The sequence below is a fragment of the Hyposmocoma kahamanoa genome, unplaced genomic scaffold, assembly GCF_003589595.1.
Source record: "Hyposmocoma kahamanoa isolate Upper Pololo Valley unplaced genomic scaffold, ASM358959v1 68, whole genome shotgun sequence".
Taxonomy (NCBI): domain Eukaryota; kingdom Metazoa; phylum Arthropoda; class Insecta; order Lepidoptera; family Cosmopterigidae; genus Hyposmocoma; species Hyposmocoma kahamanoa.
The window spans coordinates 1,294,961-1,314,961 of NW_020653856.1; the positions used below are offsets into that span (position 1 = coordinate 1,294,961).

At 37.1% G+C, this 20,001-nt stretch overlaps 1 protein-coding gene across 1 annotated transcript in view; it reads left to right on the forward strand.

Moving 5' to 3' along the window:
- The window catches only part of LOC113232280 (SET domain-containing protein SmydA-8-like), a 64,741-nt gene that overhangs the window by 12,785 nt on the left and 31,955 nt on the right, over positions 1-20,001 (forward strand). Inside the window, exons 2-4 of the mRNA XM_026466951.1 lie at positions 1,910-1,957; positions 18,388-18,545; positions 19,123-19,260. Of these exons, the coding sequence (XP_026322736.1) occupies positions 1,931-1,957; positions 18,388-18,545; positions 19,123-19,260 (323 nt within the window). The 5' untranslated portion in view covers positions 1,910-1,930. The remainder of the gene's footprint in view (positions 1-1,909; positions 1,958-18,387; positions 18,546-19,122; positions 19,261-20,001) is intronic.

Genomic DNA, 20,001 nt, shown 5'->3' on the forward strand with positions numbered 1-20,001 from the left:
TAATAACAAACTTTTCTTTGTCTATTCTTTACAACGCAAATATTCCTGATTTCACAATTTCTAAACTCATCTGGTATTTGGTAGCAATTTAATTCGGCATGCAAATCCTGAAGAATTTTTACAATGTCTTAATTTCGGGTGATTTACAGTGAGTGGACCATTTTTACCCGCCGGCGGCTGTCATGTTTAATTAAATACAGAAACGAGCGAGATCCGGCGGCTAACAAAAGATGGGAATACGGTTAAAATTAAAACTGAACGATATACATTGGATGCGGCATATCGATGTGTTGGCTATGGGCTGGGTACACACCGTAGACTGTCCATGGTATTTCCTGTTATACATTGCGTGGTAGCGATTGTTACTTTGTTTTTAACCGACTTCAAAAAAGGTGTATTTTTTGTTGGAAAGGGGTACCTCGATAGTGGTCCCTTTCAAATTTGAAGAAAATATTCGACCTCTTAGTAAGGCAAATTATGCAATGAGTCCGGCTTATTGAATTTCATCCACTTTCCGTTACTACTTACTTCGGTGGCGCAGTGACCCAAAGTGGGTCTTGGCCTCCGACACCTGCCTGCTCCCTCCAGCCACTAGCACCGAGGTAGTTGAGATCTTTCTGGACTTCATCGCTCCAGCGGTACCTGAGACGTCTGACCGGTCGGCGGTCCTTTCGATTGTCCCACGTGTCCTAGCCAGCGAAATCTCGCAGCTTTAGTTTCTCCCACCATATTGGCTACCGGCTAAGTCCGAAGGACTCGCTAACCAAAGTAGGATGTGGTCCTCCATCATTTCGGGTGTTATGCGAGTTAACACCTCATCCATGTAGAAGTCTATTGTTACGATAATTTCAATAGAAATAATTTCATTAGTTCATCGTTTATAATACACAATTCACAATTTTTAATTTTATTATACAGACATTTATTGACTATCACGATGTTATACTATCGTGATATTCAATTATTCTTTGTAAAATTACTCCACTGGTTTAATATAATTATTAATACAAAGATCGAACACATAAAAAACTATTTTTTTCTAAGTATTCGATGTTTGGAATTTAGCAATAGTATAAATGTGTTCATGGATTACAAACTTAAAACCATTGCATTGAGGAACTTGTTTTCATATTTATTGCATAATTATTTATTTAAGATACTTGTTCAAAATTTGCCATTTACGAGGTTTAAAAATTATATAGTGAAACAAAAACTTCATTGTAAATGTTTCTGTGGATTACAAAAATTCGTGATAATTAATTGTTTAGCTCTTGCATGTAGTAATCTAGATCCAAGATATTTGAAATAAATATTGTAAATGGTAAATACGTAATCAATTGCATATTTACAAAGAACAAACCCTAGAGCTTCTAGATCATTCTTTTCGGTGAAATCTGCCTTACGAATGAACTTCAAGTACCTACAATTTGCTTACGTACCGATGAAATAAAAATTATTTCATTTTCAGTTATTGGTATGAAATTAAGTAAACTCATGTGTTTTGCTTCTTATCTCCGTTTTGTCGGCAAGGCTGGACAGTATTTCAATAACTTGTTTGTGTTTTCTAAAAAGGCCGGAAAAATGAAAACGCGTGCGAAAAGAATGAATGAGATGAATTGTAAGTGAAGCAAGAGAGTTTTGTCAGGATCGGGCAAAGTGACTACCTAAATCTAATAGCTGTTCTGTTTTTTATTTGTTTTGTTTTTTTTTAATTCTTTTATTTCGAATTTTGTTTCTTTATTTTTGTCACAAAATTCGCGAAGCGGGGACAGAGATAATATTATATTAGTAAATAAATATGGCAATATACAAAAATAACAGAAAAAAAAACAAAAAATAATGATGAAATTATGAGGAATCCACTCCGTGGTCGTTTCATTTTCATAACATGATTTTTATTTTGTTTCAGGTCGCTTCTTAGGTGCTGAACATGAACAAGAAATCTCATAAGAAAAAGGTTAGTAATTTCTTGCTTGGATTTGTTAGTTTGAAGCCAGACTTATCAACTATTATCATTCATACTACTATCCACAGAACAAAAAAAAAATCAAATGGAAGTGCCATAATATCCGATTACTATCAGAACCTCTGTTGCCAAAACACATATTCTAATTTGAAACACTATGAAATCTTGATAATGGATAACTGGACTGTTAATATGATTTAAACTTGACCCTGTTGGCATATCGTTGAAAGTCCAATACCATTAATACCTATTATTCCAAGTTATGACGTTTTGATTATATATTGAAACAATCTGCTGTCATCTAGCGGTTAATAGCTGAACGACGACGAATTCGAGATATTTACTAGGGCATGCACACCGGTTAATCGGCTAACCGAAAAATCGTCCATTCTGGAACCCGGTTTTCAGGTAAGGAAAAGTGGAAACTCAGTAGGAAATCATTGCTTTTCAATTGAGATGTCGGCTGTTCGAAGTCCGGGTGGCGGCAGGTACCTGCTTTAATTTCTAAATTGCGGACGTTTGTAGAGGTTTAGTAGCAATACTAACGATTTAGAAAAACATCGTGATGAAACCTTGCATGACTTCGGTTTATAAGCCTGTGGCCTGCAGCTAATGTATAATGAGTTGAAAACGATTGTCGAGAATTGTTTAAAAAAAACAAACAAAAGTCACGTCTACGCTCTGTGCTCTAAGTACTGTAGGGGTCTTCGTTTAGAAATATCTTCGTGAATAATAAAATAAAATTGGTAGCTAAAAGCGAGTTAGAAAAAAACGAGATTTAAAATTATTGGACAATTTTTTTTTATTAACTTCACTTTTGATAGGAGTCAACGTAAAATGTGGAAAAATATCCGAAAAAAATATTTTTTTGTGAAAAATATGATTTTTTCAAAATGGAAATTTTAACACACAAGCTTCAAGCGAGAATTAAGGCATAATTAAATTCAGATTCATCATTCAGACAATTCTTCCACTAGTAAAGGCACTTACGCAAACAGTTGTAAAATGCCGTGATAGCCTAATGGTTTGACCTACTGCCTCTCAAGCAAAGGGTCGTGGGCTCGAATTCGGGCTCGCATCTCTGAAACCTCTCTCACCTGTTTAGAGACCCGTGCCCAACAGTGAGACGAGTAAATGGGTGGATGATGTATGTAAAAAGAACAACTTTCATTCAAATGAGCTAGACAATTTGCCTTGTGACGCGCCGCTCGTGCCACTCGCGCCAGCCGTTCCTGGCATTTGGCTGACGGCAGCGCCACGTTGGCAGCTTACGACCGCATTGATCGATTTTTCACTTGTGATAGAGTGTGACATCAAACTACGATTTATGAGGCCGATCACTTGTTAAGGCCCATCGAACACTACAGACTATATGTCCGATGCTTCATCTACGACAGAGCGGTGGTAACCAGTGGGAGAAAGGTAGTTTCTCAACTGAAAAGTCGAGATTTCCCTGTGGCAGCAAATCGCTATGACTTTAATGTCTGTTTAGTAGCATTAACCTTCGCTAATGGTGAAGAAAAACGTGGTAGAAACGACAGCTGTATTCAGACGTAGCTGTCGTCTAATATGTATATAGCTGTCGTCTAATATATTTCTTTAGTACCTAGGTGTCAGCACCTACTAAAGAAATATATTAGACGAGAGTATTTTCAATACGGATGTAGTTTTTACCAGTTTAGTTTTAGATTTTTTTTAAGAAGCCTATTATTGTGTTCCAATGCTGGGCTCATTTTGACTTCCACAGCTCCTGGTTTAGACAATGTCAAGCCAGTTCCTTTTATATTCGATGGGCCCTGTATACTTTTTTGTGGGAAAGGCTTTATTTCATTATAAAATGAAGCATTTCCCACAAAAAAGTGAAAATGATCAAGTTGTTACTTTGGCCCTTACTACTTACTACCCATCTATACGTGTCCAAGACATACCGATATGTCTTTCTTGGTCTGCTTCATCGCCGTTGGCTGTTCTCCGGCTATATCCTGTGTTAGCCCATCTCTGTGGGTGCATGCGACAGACGTGTCCAGCCAAGTCCCACGTACTTGTTTTTGGCGCGTTTTCCTTGATTTGTCATGTTTGGTTAGTTTTTGGCGCTCGTGCACATCTCATATCGTGTTTCTGTTTTTAAATAAACTGTAATGTAAGTAGATTTTCTTTAATCTTACTTATACTCCTTGAATCCCATTTTTACAAAGCGCTACAACAGGATTAAAAAAGTGAGTGAGTTTTTTGAATAAACTAATATATTAAAAAAAGTTAAATAAACTATTGAGATTAATTCCATGGTGACGTATTTGTCATGCTCTCCTATTCCGATGTAAAAATATAACATAAACATTGAGTCACATCCGTTTTATGATGAAAACCGCCTTGTTTAGATACAAGACAGCCCCGCATATAAAATAGGCCGTTCTTTAAATTGGTCCTAAAGGAGTAAAGTTTTTTGTACGTAGCGGCAGTGCTACTAAGCTTTGTGAAATCGCCATTGTGTACTGTGATCTTTTAGGTACAAGGCCTAACAGATTCATTCCCTTCATGTACCTACATGTGCTTGTAGGAGGTCAGCACACTTATTTATGGACGGAGAATCGGCTTAAGCCGAACAGAAATTTTTTTATGTTCATGCAATAAGAGTTTGCACCACGTCGCGTTGTTAGACGTCGACTTTTTCGCTGTTGTTGCTTGGATCTAAAGCCTTTTCTTTTTGAACTTCAGCCTATATCACACCGATAAGTGTGGTGATTCCAGTCCTATACCCATATAATCTTTTCTGTCATTTATTTATGTATTCAATAGTGCAAGTGGACTCACAGAGGTTACTCAAAACACCCACACGCTTAGATTAACATTAAATATAACAAAGATACAGCATTAAGATGAATAAAAATAAAATTAATAATAATGGTTGCCGCCGTCTAAATGGCAAATTAATACAGTTATTAATGAAAAAGATTATGGCACCAAAATTGAGAGTTATGTCCAAGCCATCGGATTCTCTGTTAAAATTCCATTTGGATTTATTGTTGCAGCTGCAAACAGAATCATATAACTTTAAATACAGTTGACGCACGCTGGGATAATTTCCTGCAGCTTTTTATTATGTATTATTCCTAAAACCCCATTCCCTTTGTGAGTGTGAAGTTTAAAGGGTGTCAGAGTGTCAAACCATATTCTTAATAGAAACTTTTATGGGGAAAGGAGTAAATTTTTGATTGTACGTGATACTACTCTGGCTGCAAACAGCTGCATCGGTGGAATAATTGTGTACATACGTTGCATCTCGAGCCAAACGAAAATAGATGAACTTGCTGTAAATTAACGCGTCGCAAGGGCCAGCTGCTAGAAATATGTGACTCGCCATATAAATTTGCTCGGCATTGTAATTAAACCTGAGTCACAGCGTTCAATGGTTGGGGTATAGCTTCGAGATTTTCCAAATTTCAACACTATCCAATAGGTACCGTTCAGACGGAAACAACCTTTGTACAGTTTAACCGGTCTGTTACAATTTCAAAGAACCCTTAAGAGTCGATGCTACTTTGGCTCAAATTCAAATGTTACCCGTACTAATACGGTTCATTTTTCTTGGGTCGAGTGGCAGGGACACTGGCTTTATTTCAGAATTTATTTATTTACAAACGAAATTATAGACATTTGCAAAATATATATCGTATAGTATACGTGTTCTTTAGAGTTCAATCAACCAATCAATCAGTTTAGTTTACAATATCCTCAATTTTACTATATATTCTTTCCAAAGGGATCGATTCAACACTTTCGCTGTTATGCAGAATCAAATAAACCATTTGAGTTCGTATAAGACAGCGTCCAAGAAAAGACAACGTCAATTACGCGTCTAGTATTTCGCTTTAACTAATCTAAAGGTGAATCTAAAGAGAGAGAGAATTGATTAGATAGTAATCTACATGCTCAAGGTAAATGCAATGTGCTTACTATGAATCGCGACATTGTTGGGAGTGATGCCAAGATCGATGAGATTGCGAGGCCGGACGTTATTCAAACGTCATAACTTTACTACATGTTTATTCTCGTGTTTATACTAATTAAAATTTTACACTGAATTCTGACCGCCGTGATCAAAGGATTTGAGCCAAAATGTTTAAGTATAATGAGGATTTAACAAGCACCAAATTTATTAAGTAGGATTTTGTATCCATTCTGCGGTAGAACAAAGAGACAAGATTTATGATCAAACGAAAAAAATGGATGGATACATCCGAGAACGATCACCAATTGCGTAAACAGAAAGGAACACCCAAGAAGAAAAAGAAAGATAGACAGCGAAAACAATTAGCAATTTGAAACTGAATAGAGGTAGTGTAAATAAATCTCTATTTAGTTGGTTAACTGCGACACAGCTGCTGAACTGTGTCGTGGGCGTGACCCGACGTCCGTCAACGCGCGCCGCATGTGCTGACGCCTGTCACTCGGAACGTCGACTTGGAGCACGTCGATAATTAATAAATTGATTTAGCCAACGGTGCCGAGCCACTCAGTCTTGGTATTCCAGGGTAGTGGCACCGTTCCACGGCGTTCTCTAAACGTATTACTTTGAAAATACCATCGGTGTCACGGACGGTTGGGCACTTTTAGTAACAACTTTAGCTCCTTGTGAAAGAATTCGTCCAGTACAAACTTACAATTCGCTGTACATTAATGCTTTATGAAGGCCAGTGTTAATAGACTCATCTGAAGTGCAGGATCGTTATGCTGTGTTAATAAGAATCAATAGAGAGTATAGTAATGATTACTTATCTATTACTTTTTTATATATGTAGATACTAAGAATTCAAAGACACACGCTCGGCCAAAATATCACCTGATGTTGATCAATGACGTGACCCACGATGGGCCGTATCACGATGGATCGTGGGCCTATTTATTCTAGCCTTGAATAGCCCTAAAAGGTGAATTTTTCGGGAAACATAGATGTCGATATAATTCCTTTGCCATAAGCGCTAGGAAGCAGGAAGCAAAGCACTTCGTGCGATTGGATGGTATATCAACAACATAAGGGTAGCGTGTACCGGACTTTCTAATCTTCCGAAGGACGAACGGTCTAAGTGGGTCTAAATTGAAAAGTTCCTGCGCACATTTTCCGAAATATATTCGATAGAATACTGACAAAGGGGTCACTTTTCTGCGGTACCCGAGATTCTATGGTTTTGACTCCTTACGCATCATTTGAGAGTTTTCTTAATTTCAAAACACACAAGTTCGTTATTAAGTCCTAGTATATTCGACATGCGGCTTGCACACCAGTTTTCGTGGTGTCGCCGTTTTTGAGATCCCGGGTTCGTTCCCCGGCCGGGTCAATGTAGAAAGTAAGTTTTCCATATTGTCTCAATTCCGGGTGTTTGTGGTACCATCGTTGTTTATTTCAATAACACAAGCGCTTTAATTACTTACTTTGGGATCAGAGCATCGTGTGATATTGCCTAATATTTATTTATTATTTGTATTTTAAAACAGGGTCTTGGTCTCTTGAGATGGTGTCATTCAAGATTATATTCATTAAAACAAGAGAGTTTATGATGCATCTCAAGATCTAAGTGACTTCGTAGCCGATTCGGAACCACATTAAGCCGGTCAGAAAAAAATTGTTTTTTTTTTAGGTAAAAAGCTTTTTTTGATCTGTCAAGCCGATTCCGCGTTTATAAGTGTGATGGCTCCCTAATTATTTAAGACCCTAAAAGAGTCTTGCGTTCAACTTAATATTAAAAGCTTTACTTGAAGACATACATTATAGTTATTAAGAAATGATAAAGTGCGAACATTAGTTTGAGTTCGAAACATAAAATATCTTGTAAAAGTGACATTTATTGGTCGAGACAGGATTGTGCCTTGTGCCAAATATTTCATTAAATTCACTGCGGACGAAAGTGAACGAGACTAACAGATGAAAGCAAAATCTATTAGAATAAATATTTTGTGGACATCCTTTATTATTCTCCGAAATGTACAATTTGGCTCACATCGATATATATAATACTTACCTAAATAGTGTATTTTTAAATTTATTCCGCGAGTTGTTGGTGGTCTCAATGGTGGCTCTGGATGGTGGTGGTAGTGGTAAAAGTCCGTGAAATTACATGTATTTGCCAAGTTTTATTGAAACCGGTTACTGGAAAGTGCACGAAACCGGATTCATCCCCTAGTTTGCCACCCTTTTAAAGGTGGAATATTTTCAAATTTCAATGCGACTACTACCGAGGTATCCTTTTTCCAACAAAAAAATAATCATCAAAATCGGTTCACAAAGTTATCACGCTTTTCGCGTAACATGCATACAAAAAAAGTACAGTCGAATTGAGAACCTTCTCCTTTTTTAAGTCGGTTAGAAATAAAATAAAATTGGTGTAATAAACCATGTCTGCAAATTTGCAACCTTCCCGGAGAGAGGTTTCAAGATTCTACGAACGTACGAGAACTTTTTAGTAGCACCAAAGCTCCTTGTGAAAGAGTACGTCCAGGGAAGTACTGCCACCTTACCTATTTCTGCCGCCACACGGTAATGTGACTATGTGACCATTACTGCATTTAGGTTTTAAAGAGGTGCTTGTGAAATTACAGGCACAAGGGACTTGTAAACTTATGTCTCAGGATGACGGGCGCAGTGTCAGTACCCCTCAGATCTTTATTGTGATTTAAAGATCCGAGTGACACTGCAACTGATAAGGACAGACGTTACGCTTATTACCAATAGGGGCACGATTAAATTATAAACAAAATTAGTCGATAACATTATTGTGCTTATAATTATAAAATGTCTTATATGTAGATAATTTCTTGCATGGAGTAGGTACGTGTTATATTTATGGTTTTCATCATGCACTTTTGGCGTATTATCTCACAAGTTATCTGGCTTTATTCAAGTTGTGTACTGTATTTTTGGTTGGAAAATTCCGTTTTTTTTTTAATATTAATTAGGCAGCAAATAAGCATACGGCCTGTCTGAAGAAAAGCGGTTACCGCCGCCTATGAATGCCTGCAACACCAGACGCGACACGGGCGCGTTAGGACCCTGACTTCATGCTGTATTCCTGCGGGAAAACCCCGACAAGGAGTTCATTCCACAACCTAATTGTGCGTGTGAGGAATCTCCCCTGAAACCGTACAGTACAAGATCAACTCGGTTTCAGAATGTGAAGATGGACTCCCTGCCGGCGGCGAGCGCTGCAGTGATAAAATGTTGCTGTTGGCATCGTTCTTCAGAACATTGGCCATTGTACAAGCGATAGAACAGGCATAGGAAGGCAAAGTCTCTCCTCGAGGACAGTGGTTTAATATCGATCGATTTTTCGTCACTACGTACACGAAAAGGAAGGATTTCATAATAATAATTCATTTATTCGCTTCAAATAGGGTACGGTACATTATACATGTTGCTGGTAAAAATTAAATCAGCACTTAAACCTATTCGGCCTTCATAAATAAAACCATGCAAATACAATAATCAAATAATACACTAATAGATTAAGACTAAATGTAAAAACAATAATAAGACAATAAAATTGATAAATTAAAGTTAATTGATATACTACGAGATGTCATAATCGTGTATGTCATAATTTAAAGTATTAGTTAGTTAGTTTAAGTAATAATAATTGTAAAAAAAAATGTATGCATCAATTAATTAGTCCTTATATTTCATGAATTCGTCAACTGAGTAGAACAAATGATCAAAGAGCCACCGAGTTAAGTTTCGAAGTAATTTGCGGTAAGGTAATGGGGTCTCTACTCTTCATATCATCATAATCAACTGTTGTGCTCTAAGGAGAGGGTCTGAGATAGTCTGGTCTGATTGCGTAACACCTTGATCCATGTGGATCGAAATATTTTTTTAAGGGGTTAAAAACCTTCTTTGACATACTGGTTTCATCACAAGTTTTTCCTGGTCGAGTATTACGTGTTAGTATTACTTACTATAGTGTCAAATACTTGCTATGTTTTGAATTGGTTAAAGTGATCTAAAAGTTTTTTGACTGGCACGAACCAGACTAGGTGTGCCAGAAAACTAGAGAGTAAAATGTAGAATTTTGAAGCCGCTGTCACCGCCATTAGATGAGTACTTATTTAAGGGAGTACCAAGTATTGCGTTAAAAACAGATTTTCTAAAAATTTGTTCGTTATTAGGTTTCGCTCTGGACCAGCCGTAATTTAGAGCATTGAGTTTTCAAGATAAATTATAAGTAATATTAACGGGGAAACACTCGATTGTAGATTCTCATAGATGAAGAGATACGAGATCTTCATGAAGTAAGAAGCGACTTTCAAATTTATTTTAAGGTTAACACAAAGTTATAGCAGCAAAGCTTTGTGAGATTTCGCATCGGCATATCGATGTTTTCATAATTAAAGCTCATCTTGGAGTCTGTCCAAAAACGACCAGCAGAATGAAAATTACCAATTAAAATAATAAACAGAGATAATGGTTGAAAATCAAACCTGTATTAGACCGAATTAGTCAGCGAAACACGTAATAGAAGATATGTCGATGGGGTAATCGTTTTCCGCAGCAACATAAATATTCAAGAATGTTTCCTTTGTGAATAAATAAACAAATCAAGACTATCGTCACAGCAATAATAAAAACAAGTCTTCAAGTTTGATAATCATATACATTCTCAAGTGACTTTCACATGTATTCATAGATGACCTCCGTGGTCGAGTGGCTTGCACACCGGTTTTCATGAAGTCGCCATCTCCGAGGACCCGGGTTCGATCCCCGGCCGGGTCAGTGTAGAAAAACGAACTTTTCTATAATTGTCTCAGGTCTCGGTGTTTGTGGTACCGTCGTTGTTTCCGATTTCCATAACACAAGTGCTTTACTTACTTTCGTGATGCTGTTTACGGCCATTCTCACATTCGGTGCTCTCGGCCTAATTACCGTAGCAATTTCGGTGTCCTCAGCCTAATCACCGTAGCCATTATTTTTTCTCGCTTTATGTACGCAATAACATTGAAATATGAGCAAATTTAAGCTTAACTATCAATAAAGTCTGTTCTTTTTGAAGACGGAGTGAAATAACATTTGTATGGTTGCCAGTTTTCATAAAATTTTCAATAGCTATGAAGTTGTTGTCGATAGTTTTATCGATAGATTGTGAAAGAAGATAAAATTTTGCAAAAAATGACTGAATTATGAACGTTATGACGTTCTAATGATTAATAATTGCGTTATTGGTTTCTTTATTCTTATTTCCACAGTTGACCTACTAGTATCGAGATCGACTTTTATTCGTATACATTTTAACAAGAACAGCCGGATTTGATTATCTATATTTAATTAAAATGAAAAACTTAAAAATATATATCCTCTTTGTATTTTTCTAAATACAGCGTACGGTGTGTATGAACTTACAAATCTTGACAATTCAAATGTACTTGTGCTCAATAAATGGATGAATTATGGGTTGAGGATGATAAGCGTGATCAATATTCTGTCGATAGAATATTTATCGACTGCAATCTACTAGCTGCTTGCAAGCGGGCAACACTTTGTCATTTTACTCCGTGTTCAAAAAAGACAAACTAATAGCTATGTTATCTCCACCTACCCAGTCACGTTGTCAATATTGTATAAATTAGGATCTTCCAAGGCGCGCTATTGAGCCCAATTTTATATTGAATTGCTAACATAATCTGCATTCACGTTATGCGAATTTTAATACTGTTAAATCAATTATTATTTACACTTAATCGTACATCGTACAAAAGCAGTTAACATATTCAAACGTATTTAAAACGTGGTGAAACAGTACAAGTCGCAGTTGCTTGCTGGTATGACAGGAAACAATAACAAACACGATTCGACAGCCGAAATAAAACTCGTTGGTGTAACATTTGTATTGTTTTGTTGGAACTATAAATAATTTGGGCTCACGGTGAAGGAATATAGAATTACACAATAGGTTGTCGCTGTTCCCAATGCATGCCAATAAAAATTTATTAAGTACAAATAAAGATCAAGAAAGTGGATCAAGTGAAAGAGTTTATGTACTTGGGTTCTACGTTTACGTGTGATGGAAAATGTGAAAGAGACATTGAAAGAAGACTGAACGCAGGGGATCAGGTGAATGGTGCCTTGCATACCTTCATGGGCAGCCAGAAAGTGTCTAAAAAGGCACGATTGGCTGTGCATGGGAGGGGTGCTGGTTCCTACACTTATGTATGGTAGTGAATGTTGGGTTTGGCAGAAGAAGCATGAAAGTAGAATTAATGCAGTAGAAATGAGAGCTTTGAGGAGTAAAGATAAATTACGGAACAGTGTGATAAGAGAGCGTTGCGGCGTGGAAGAAGATATAGTGACAAAGATAGAGAAAGGGATGCTTAGATGGTTCGGACATATAGAGAGAATGAATGAAAGAAGAGTGACGAATCAGATTTTATAAGGCGAGTGTGAGCGGGCAACTTGGTATGGGCCGACCAAGGAGAACTTATCATGACCAAATTGAGGCCATCTTAAAGAAGGGCCAGATCAAGAGTACCCTTAACCGACGAGCGTGTATGAAAGCATAGATGCGTGTTGATGAGGCGAAAGATGTGTGTCAGGACCGTAGCAAGTGGAAGACTGTTGTCTCTGCCTACCCCGATGGGAAAAAGGCGTGAAGTATATGTATGTATGTATGTACAAATAAAGATACAGAGAGGGAATTCTTCGTAGATGCTTTGAGATTTGTAATATGGGAAGAAGTTAAACAATCGCAAGTTGGATCAATATACATATAATTGTGATGACCATGGTAACCCACGGCTTGCTCATTAGGCGCTGGGTGACGGTTCCCCATGGAGCCAATTTGGGTAACTTTTTACCAGCAGTAAAGCTCATATTGAAAGATATAGCCATAAGCGACAAGCAATAATATGATAATTACTGAGTTTCGGTTTTGAAGGACGCTGGTAAAGAATTACAGTGGGACTTCATGTCTCAGGGTAACGAGTGCAGGCTCTGCCCTTCAGATCTTTGCGTTTTAATGCTCTGAGGAATATTGCAACTGTTATGGGTAGTCGTGTCGCTCACCATCAGGCACACGACTTGTTTGTCCCGTCATTTAGTAACATTAAAAAAATTCCGTTGCTCTGGTACTCATAGTACAAGCTAGGGTTGTTGCTGATGCAGGTTTTTTACACGTCAGGGGATGCTGATGTTCATTGAAAACCAGCGTCACAGCCCATTATCGGCTGTCACTTTAGCTGAATATGATCTTTTTGAATATGCCACAGCTGTACACTTGTCAGTATAGTGTTAAATTATATAGTAAAATTTGTTGTTTAAATGTTAGCTACGCCATTTTTTTTTGTTATTTTTGTTTTCATCTATATTACTTTTTCTGTTTTGTTTTTATTGTTGTGTTGCAATAAATGGTTTCTATTTCTATTTCTGATGTGGATACTGATTTTTTTACCTTTAGCTTATTTATTCTCTGTTTTAAATCTATTTTTAAAAGCCTGAAAAATGTACCAAACATGAAATGGCTTTCTGTTTTCTTTGATACTGTAGTAAAATATTTTTTCAATGATTTTAAGACATTTAACAATTTAAAAACATTTAAAAAATAATCGCCTGTCTAGCTTGGCAGTAATTTTTCGAATTTTATCAAAGTTATGTTTTTAACCGACTTCAAAAAAGGAGGAGGCGAGAACAAAAAAGAATTCGTATTTTTTTTTGTATGTATGTTACGCGATAACTTTTTCTTTCTTTTTCGATTCTTTATCTTTTAGGGTACCTAAGTATTGGTCCCATTTAAATTTGAAGAAAATATTCCATCTCTAAATGATTTCCAATAAAACTTGGCAAATATATGTAATTCCACGAACTCTTGAAGTCGGTTTCTTAGCGCTTTGTACTGAGATTGTAAAAACAACAGCTGAGCTGTTTTTCTGCTTGCAGTCTGTTTCTGGAAGGTATTGAAAGCAAATAGTTAATTTGTATTATTGTTAATACATAATACTTAAAAAAGTATATTCTACCAAAAATATTAAACAATATTAACTATTTAATTTGTAAAAAGAATTCTGCTTGATTTCAACATTTAACACCTGTTATTATATTTTTTTCAATAGTGCTATGTGAAATTATATTTCTTATGATAATTAAATTAAATAAAAATATGTAATTAAATTAATGTAATGTTGTTATAAATATAATTTCATTACCTCATATTAAGTAATTCAACTGACTCCAAAAGAATGGATGTACGAGCGCCCTCGTGAGGTCCGCCATATTTGACCCGAGTATAATTTGTTGTGAAGTGGTGATCTGGGAAAAATAATAAAAGATATAGTAAAAGTGTCTATTGTGTTTTCAGTATGTAAATTATTTCAGCGTACCCTGCGTATATTTTAAGTTGTATCACGACTAGAACATTCGCAAAGAATACGAGCATCAATCAATGCGGAGACTGATACGGATGTGGATCTCTATCCGCATTAATTTATACAGATTATCTGCGGATGTGGATGCTGGTATTCGCATCAAGACGTCATAATTTGAAACTAATTAATTGGTATGACTGTCTGGATCATTATTATTCGTTAACATTATTATAATACTGCACTTTGGTTCTTATTTACTTATGTACAAAGATTCATAAACCATATTGTTGGTCTTGGACTATACGCGAATGTTGTCGAATGACATTGTTACCGTTAAGTAATGGTTTTCGGCCCGCCATTGTTACGTATGTCCATAATTACCTTGCAACGCCTATATGTATATCTATAACTGAGGCAATCATAATTACCAGAGACTCATACACGTATTTAATACCGTGAAGAAGTTAATACCGTGAGAAAATTATCACCTATCACCTATCAACCATAGTCATCAAAACAGCTTTAAGATCAGTTCAGAGCTGCGATACTACAAACAGACACACATATACACCGACATAGGCTTCACGTATGTGTATAACTTCCTTCTTTTGGCATCAGGAATTAAAAATAACCTGCGGCTGTGTGTTGTGTCTATGTAACTTTATATTTATTAGACGGTAATAAAGTTTCTGTATATTTTACGACGTCTTGAAAACTTGAACTGATTGAAGCTTTCCTGCAGAGATCGGTATAAGAAAGAATATATTTACCATCAAGGATGTAATTCGCATACAATGGTTAATACCGCGCCCTCTGAAATCTCGCAATCATTGTATCTTATTTATTGGAATTATTTTTAATACGTATCTAGCAATTACTTTACTTCGATGGTGTATTTGGAGGAAAAAAATTGTTATTAATAATAATAAGTAATAATGCACACACTCATAACCTCACACTGTGCAATGGACACACACATAGACAACCACAAATTACATCCAAACTCACTAGAGAAATAAATACAAATATTTCTCCCGTCTCGGGAATCGAACCAGGGCCCTCTTCGTGGCAGTTTAGTATGGTAACTGTTCGGCCACGGAGGTAGTTATTATAGTTATTAATTGAAACTTGGCACACTCGTATACTATTAAAAGTAAAATACGTTTATTTTGGTTATTCATGAAGGTCCTTTCTTCGTATCGTATCGATATCGATGGTATACACTATATTGTCGCTTATCCACGCTGACCACTCCACCAGTTGCCAGCATGCTGTACATGGAACATGTTCGCCATTGTGGCTAAAAGATTTACCAATCGGCGTACGATATTCACTGATTGTTGACCAGGTTGCGCCAGGCTTCATTGCGAGAATCTCCTTTCGTGAACCCCAACAACCCCTAAAAAGGGTTTAACGGGGTGCTATAATCCCAATTATATTACTAATCATGGTCGCCGTGGACTAATTTTAGAGTAATCTCTAAAACTTTTTTTATTATATTGAGTTACGGATCGAACAAGTCGTGCGCCTGGTGGTAAGCGACACGCCTATCTACACGTGACAGTTGCAGTGCATTCAAAGCTTAAAATCGCAAAGATGTGTTAGGGACAGTCACGCCCGACACTTTTGTGACGATGCGACCTCCTTCATCGTCATCCACCTTTTTATCACCCTTTTCTCTTCTTCTTCTTGGCGTGTCGACTCTGACGTTTATATTTGTGAGGACCAGTACTTAGCGACTGAGACAGCTTTATCAGTGGCGTCGTACAGGTCCTCGCCTGTGCAGATGAAGGGACACGCAGTGCAGGACAAAATATGTGCCATTGTCTGGGGAGAGACCACACAGACATGAACTTTCCCAGCTGTAACTCCACCCGTGCATACACTCCTTACTTCGGCCGACTTGGGTCCGCAGCCTATTTAGGGACTTCCTAGTTTGCCAAGGTAGATCATGCCCAGGAGGGAGCTTTTTCTCTTATTCCTGTATTGTTCTTTAATTCTTTTTCTTCGTTATTCGTACTTTGCTTCGTTCCGTCGTCACTCTCACAAAACTCCCTAAGGGAAAGAACGTGCAATCTCTCATCATGTAAATGACGGAAATTTAATGATAAACCTCTACAACGACATCATCAGGGTTCTCAAGGCTATGCTACAACCTACTGGACATGTAAATGTAAAATTGACAAGTCCCATTTGCCAGCACCGTTACCCTATAACACCGGAACACAGTTAAATACTGTTGTTGTTGCCATGCGGTAATGGCGGCAGAAATAGGTAAGGCGGTACTTATCGGGACGAATTCTTTCACAAAGCTCCACTTCTACTAAACATGAATTCTTTTGAAAAAGTATAACGCATTTCTTTTATAAACAATCTTAGGGGTTTTCGAATAAGGACATAACAATTTTATATTTCAATAAATAACAGAATAATTAAGATATCGCACTGCATTTTATTCCAGGTGCAGTAGACATGTTACATTTAAAAATGGAATTCAATCTCCTTCGTATGACCATCGCGAGCACGTTTTCAGCGGTCAAACAATCGATGTATTGAAGAGGAAGCTCGATAATCGTGTGATGTCGCGAAATGTTCCGATTGAATGGCTACCTCGTTCGTGCGATCTAACGCTGTTGGATTACTTTTTAAGGGGTTACAATTAATAGGTCACAATATCAAACGCAAAATTACCAACGTTTCGGCCGATATGAGTGATGGAAAATTGGCTCCAAAGAATTGATCGCTGCAAACGTGCTCGCGCGGTGGTCATATGAACGAGATCGAATTCCATTCTTAAATGTAACATGTGTACTGCACCTGGAATAAATTTCAGTTGATATCTCAATTATTCTATGTTTTATTAAAATACGAATATGGCATGTCCTTGTTGAAAAACTCTTTATTAAGAAATACTGAGGCATAGTTGAAACATGTGGACAAAGTCGCGGGTATACCTATTCAAAAATAGATGTAAATCTGTTATAATGGTGCGAGAACGTTAACCTTGTCCGTGATTTACGAGAATAAACAAGTGCTTAGCGGTACATTAGGAAGATATCTTCGAGTGTTAGTTCTTTTTTCCGAGTACTACCAGACACGTGTCTAAAGCAGTAACCATAATGGAAGTTAATTGTAATAAGTTTCTAATGTTCTGTGCCATTCTGGTCAGTTTATTTACAATTTAATAACAGCAATAATAAACCATTGGTTACAGAGTCAGAAAAGTATGTGATGTGCGATTTTGCATGTGACAGTGTGAGGAATACTGTGATCAGTGAACGATGCGATTAAAAGAAGACGTGACATAAATAGAAAAGGAAATGTTGAGATAGTTTGGGCACATGGAGCGGATGGATGAAAGTATAGTAGCGAAAGGGATAACAAATAAACATTGGAAGAAGACGGCCACAAAGGATGTTCTCATTTCAAAACGAGAATATTTTTAAAAAAGATTGTAGTGTGTAGTGAAAAGAATAAGTTATTGTTTGGAAATATTGATGATGAAGTGAAACTAGAGAAGTTTTTCGGGATTGTGCGAAGTACCCATAATGAAAATCCAAAGGCGCGATTATATGTACGAAGGTACACTGAGTCAATAAGGTGATTGATTTTTCTTGTTTTGTTGTATGCCCAAAGAAGTAACTTCTTGGAATAATTAGTGTCCTTGTCACTGTATGGAACCAATGTGTTTGAGCCCCAAATAATTCAATTTCACGGACAGAAACATCATTGGCAGGGTTATGAAATAGATTTTTACAGCAAGCCATTGGCACAACAGTCAAGTGGTGAACAGAAATACATCTAGACACCGCCTACCGGCAAAAACCCATTCATAATCCTCTACGTCATGCAGTTATACAGATACAATCCCGGTGAACACAGAAATCTTGTCTCCATTCATAAAAAAACCATCTAACATCCGAGACACTCGCATTTATCTTTTATCTACAAATGTTCCGCCGCTTATTCTGCGTAAGTTTTCAAATTATGAATATCCGCCAATTACAAGCGGCTTCGTCTGAACGGAAACATAATTTTCTTGTTTTATGGACGATGTTCTAAGAATGTGTTTATTTGTGCAGCAAAAGAAGCGAGCGAGGGACGATGGAGGACGGAACAAGGAAAATATCATTGAACCTGAAGTCGAAAAGGACACTAAAGAGAATGGGCATGAAGAGGAAAAAGAGAAACCAAAGAAGGAGCTTTGTTACGAAGTTAAACACTCGGACGTAATGGGCAGGTAAGCCGAATTTTCTGTTAAATTTCACGTAGCCACGACTCTAAAGCACATTTCTCTTTTCTAGCAATTATAACTGTCCGAATGCAGCAGTAAATTTTTTGTGATATAAATTATTCGCATGAAAGCACCAGGAATTATTTCTAGCAGCTCATGCGATAAATTTTCTTTCCTGTCATTCTTTGGTTGAAGTCGAGGCATCCAACGCTCCGACAAATTATTTGACAGCTGCAAAATTAATAACGCTACAGCGAGTTTTTGAAGTAATTTTATTTTTTCCTTCACAGTTAAAGTACGTTTTCGTAAACAGGACAATAATCATTGCAATAAACAGTGAAATGTAATGAATGACATTACAATTTATAATATTTATAAAACACGACAAACTGCAAAAATTGTAACATGACATGTAAAGTCCTTTAACATCCTATCCTTGTAACATCGGTAACGTTGGAATTTGATTAGACCTATAGCATGGCATGGTGAACTATATGGAAACCATAAAGAAAACTCATGCCCACAGAACACTGATGTAGATATAATTGTGATGCTTATGTTAAAGAAAGTTAAAAACTTTCAGATACTTGGTCGCAAGCCGCGACTTGAGGGCTGGTGAAGTGATCATCGAAGAGCCCGCCATAGCCGTCGGCCCATGCAGTGGTTGCGCCCTTATCTGCCTCGGATGCTATAGAGAACTTGATGAGACCAATTTTGCTAAGTTAGTACAATAACTTCCATTTTGCATGTCTACAGTTCATTGAATAAGTTCCAAGTGGGAGTGGTGGTGGCCTATTGTGAGAATGGTTGCTTCTCACTGCTTGGCATTGTAGTGCAGGCGCAATGCACTTGCGACTTTTTAAATTCTAAGTTACGTATACATTATTATAAAATTTAGTTATGCTTATCGAAATATCTACGCTCTTGGAAAACGTGTGGGCTGGACACTTTGGCCAGTGTGTTGGACTATGGTTAAACTTGCTCCTTGGAGGGTACCACTGCCCAGTAGTAGGTCGTAAAATTGAAATTCTTATGAGTGAAGTAATTTTTTCATTTGTTTAAGTATTAATTTATAAAAGCGATCTTTGAGTCATCATTGAGTCAGAAACAGAATTTTTTTTTGTGATATCAAGTGACGGGATGAACAAGTCTCCTGGTGGTAAACGACACTCTTATTCGACACTCAGTTACAGTGGCACTCAGAGATTTAAAGCACAAAGATCTGAGGAGCACTGCCATTGCGCCCGTCACCCTGAGAAGTGGATAAGTCCCATGTGTTTGTAGTTTCACCAGCACCTATACCCTTCAAAACCGGAACGCAGTAATGCTCACATTACTGCTTGGCGGCAGAAATAGACAAGGCGGAAGTACTTCCCCGGACGAACTCTTTCCACTGTCTACTAAAATAATACAGCGAAAATAAAGGAATTTTCATAATTTCCGTGTGATGCTGTTAAACAGA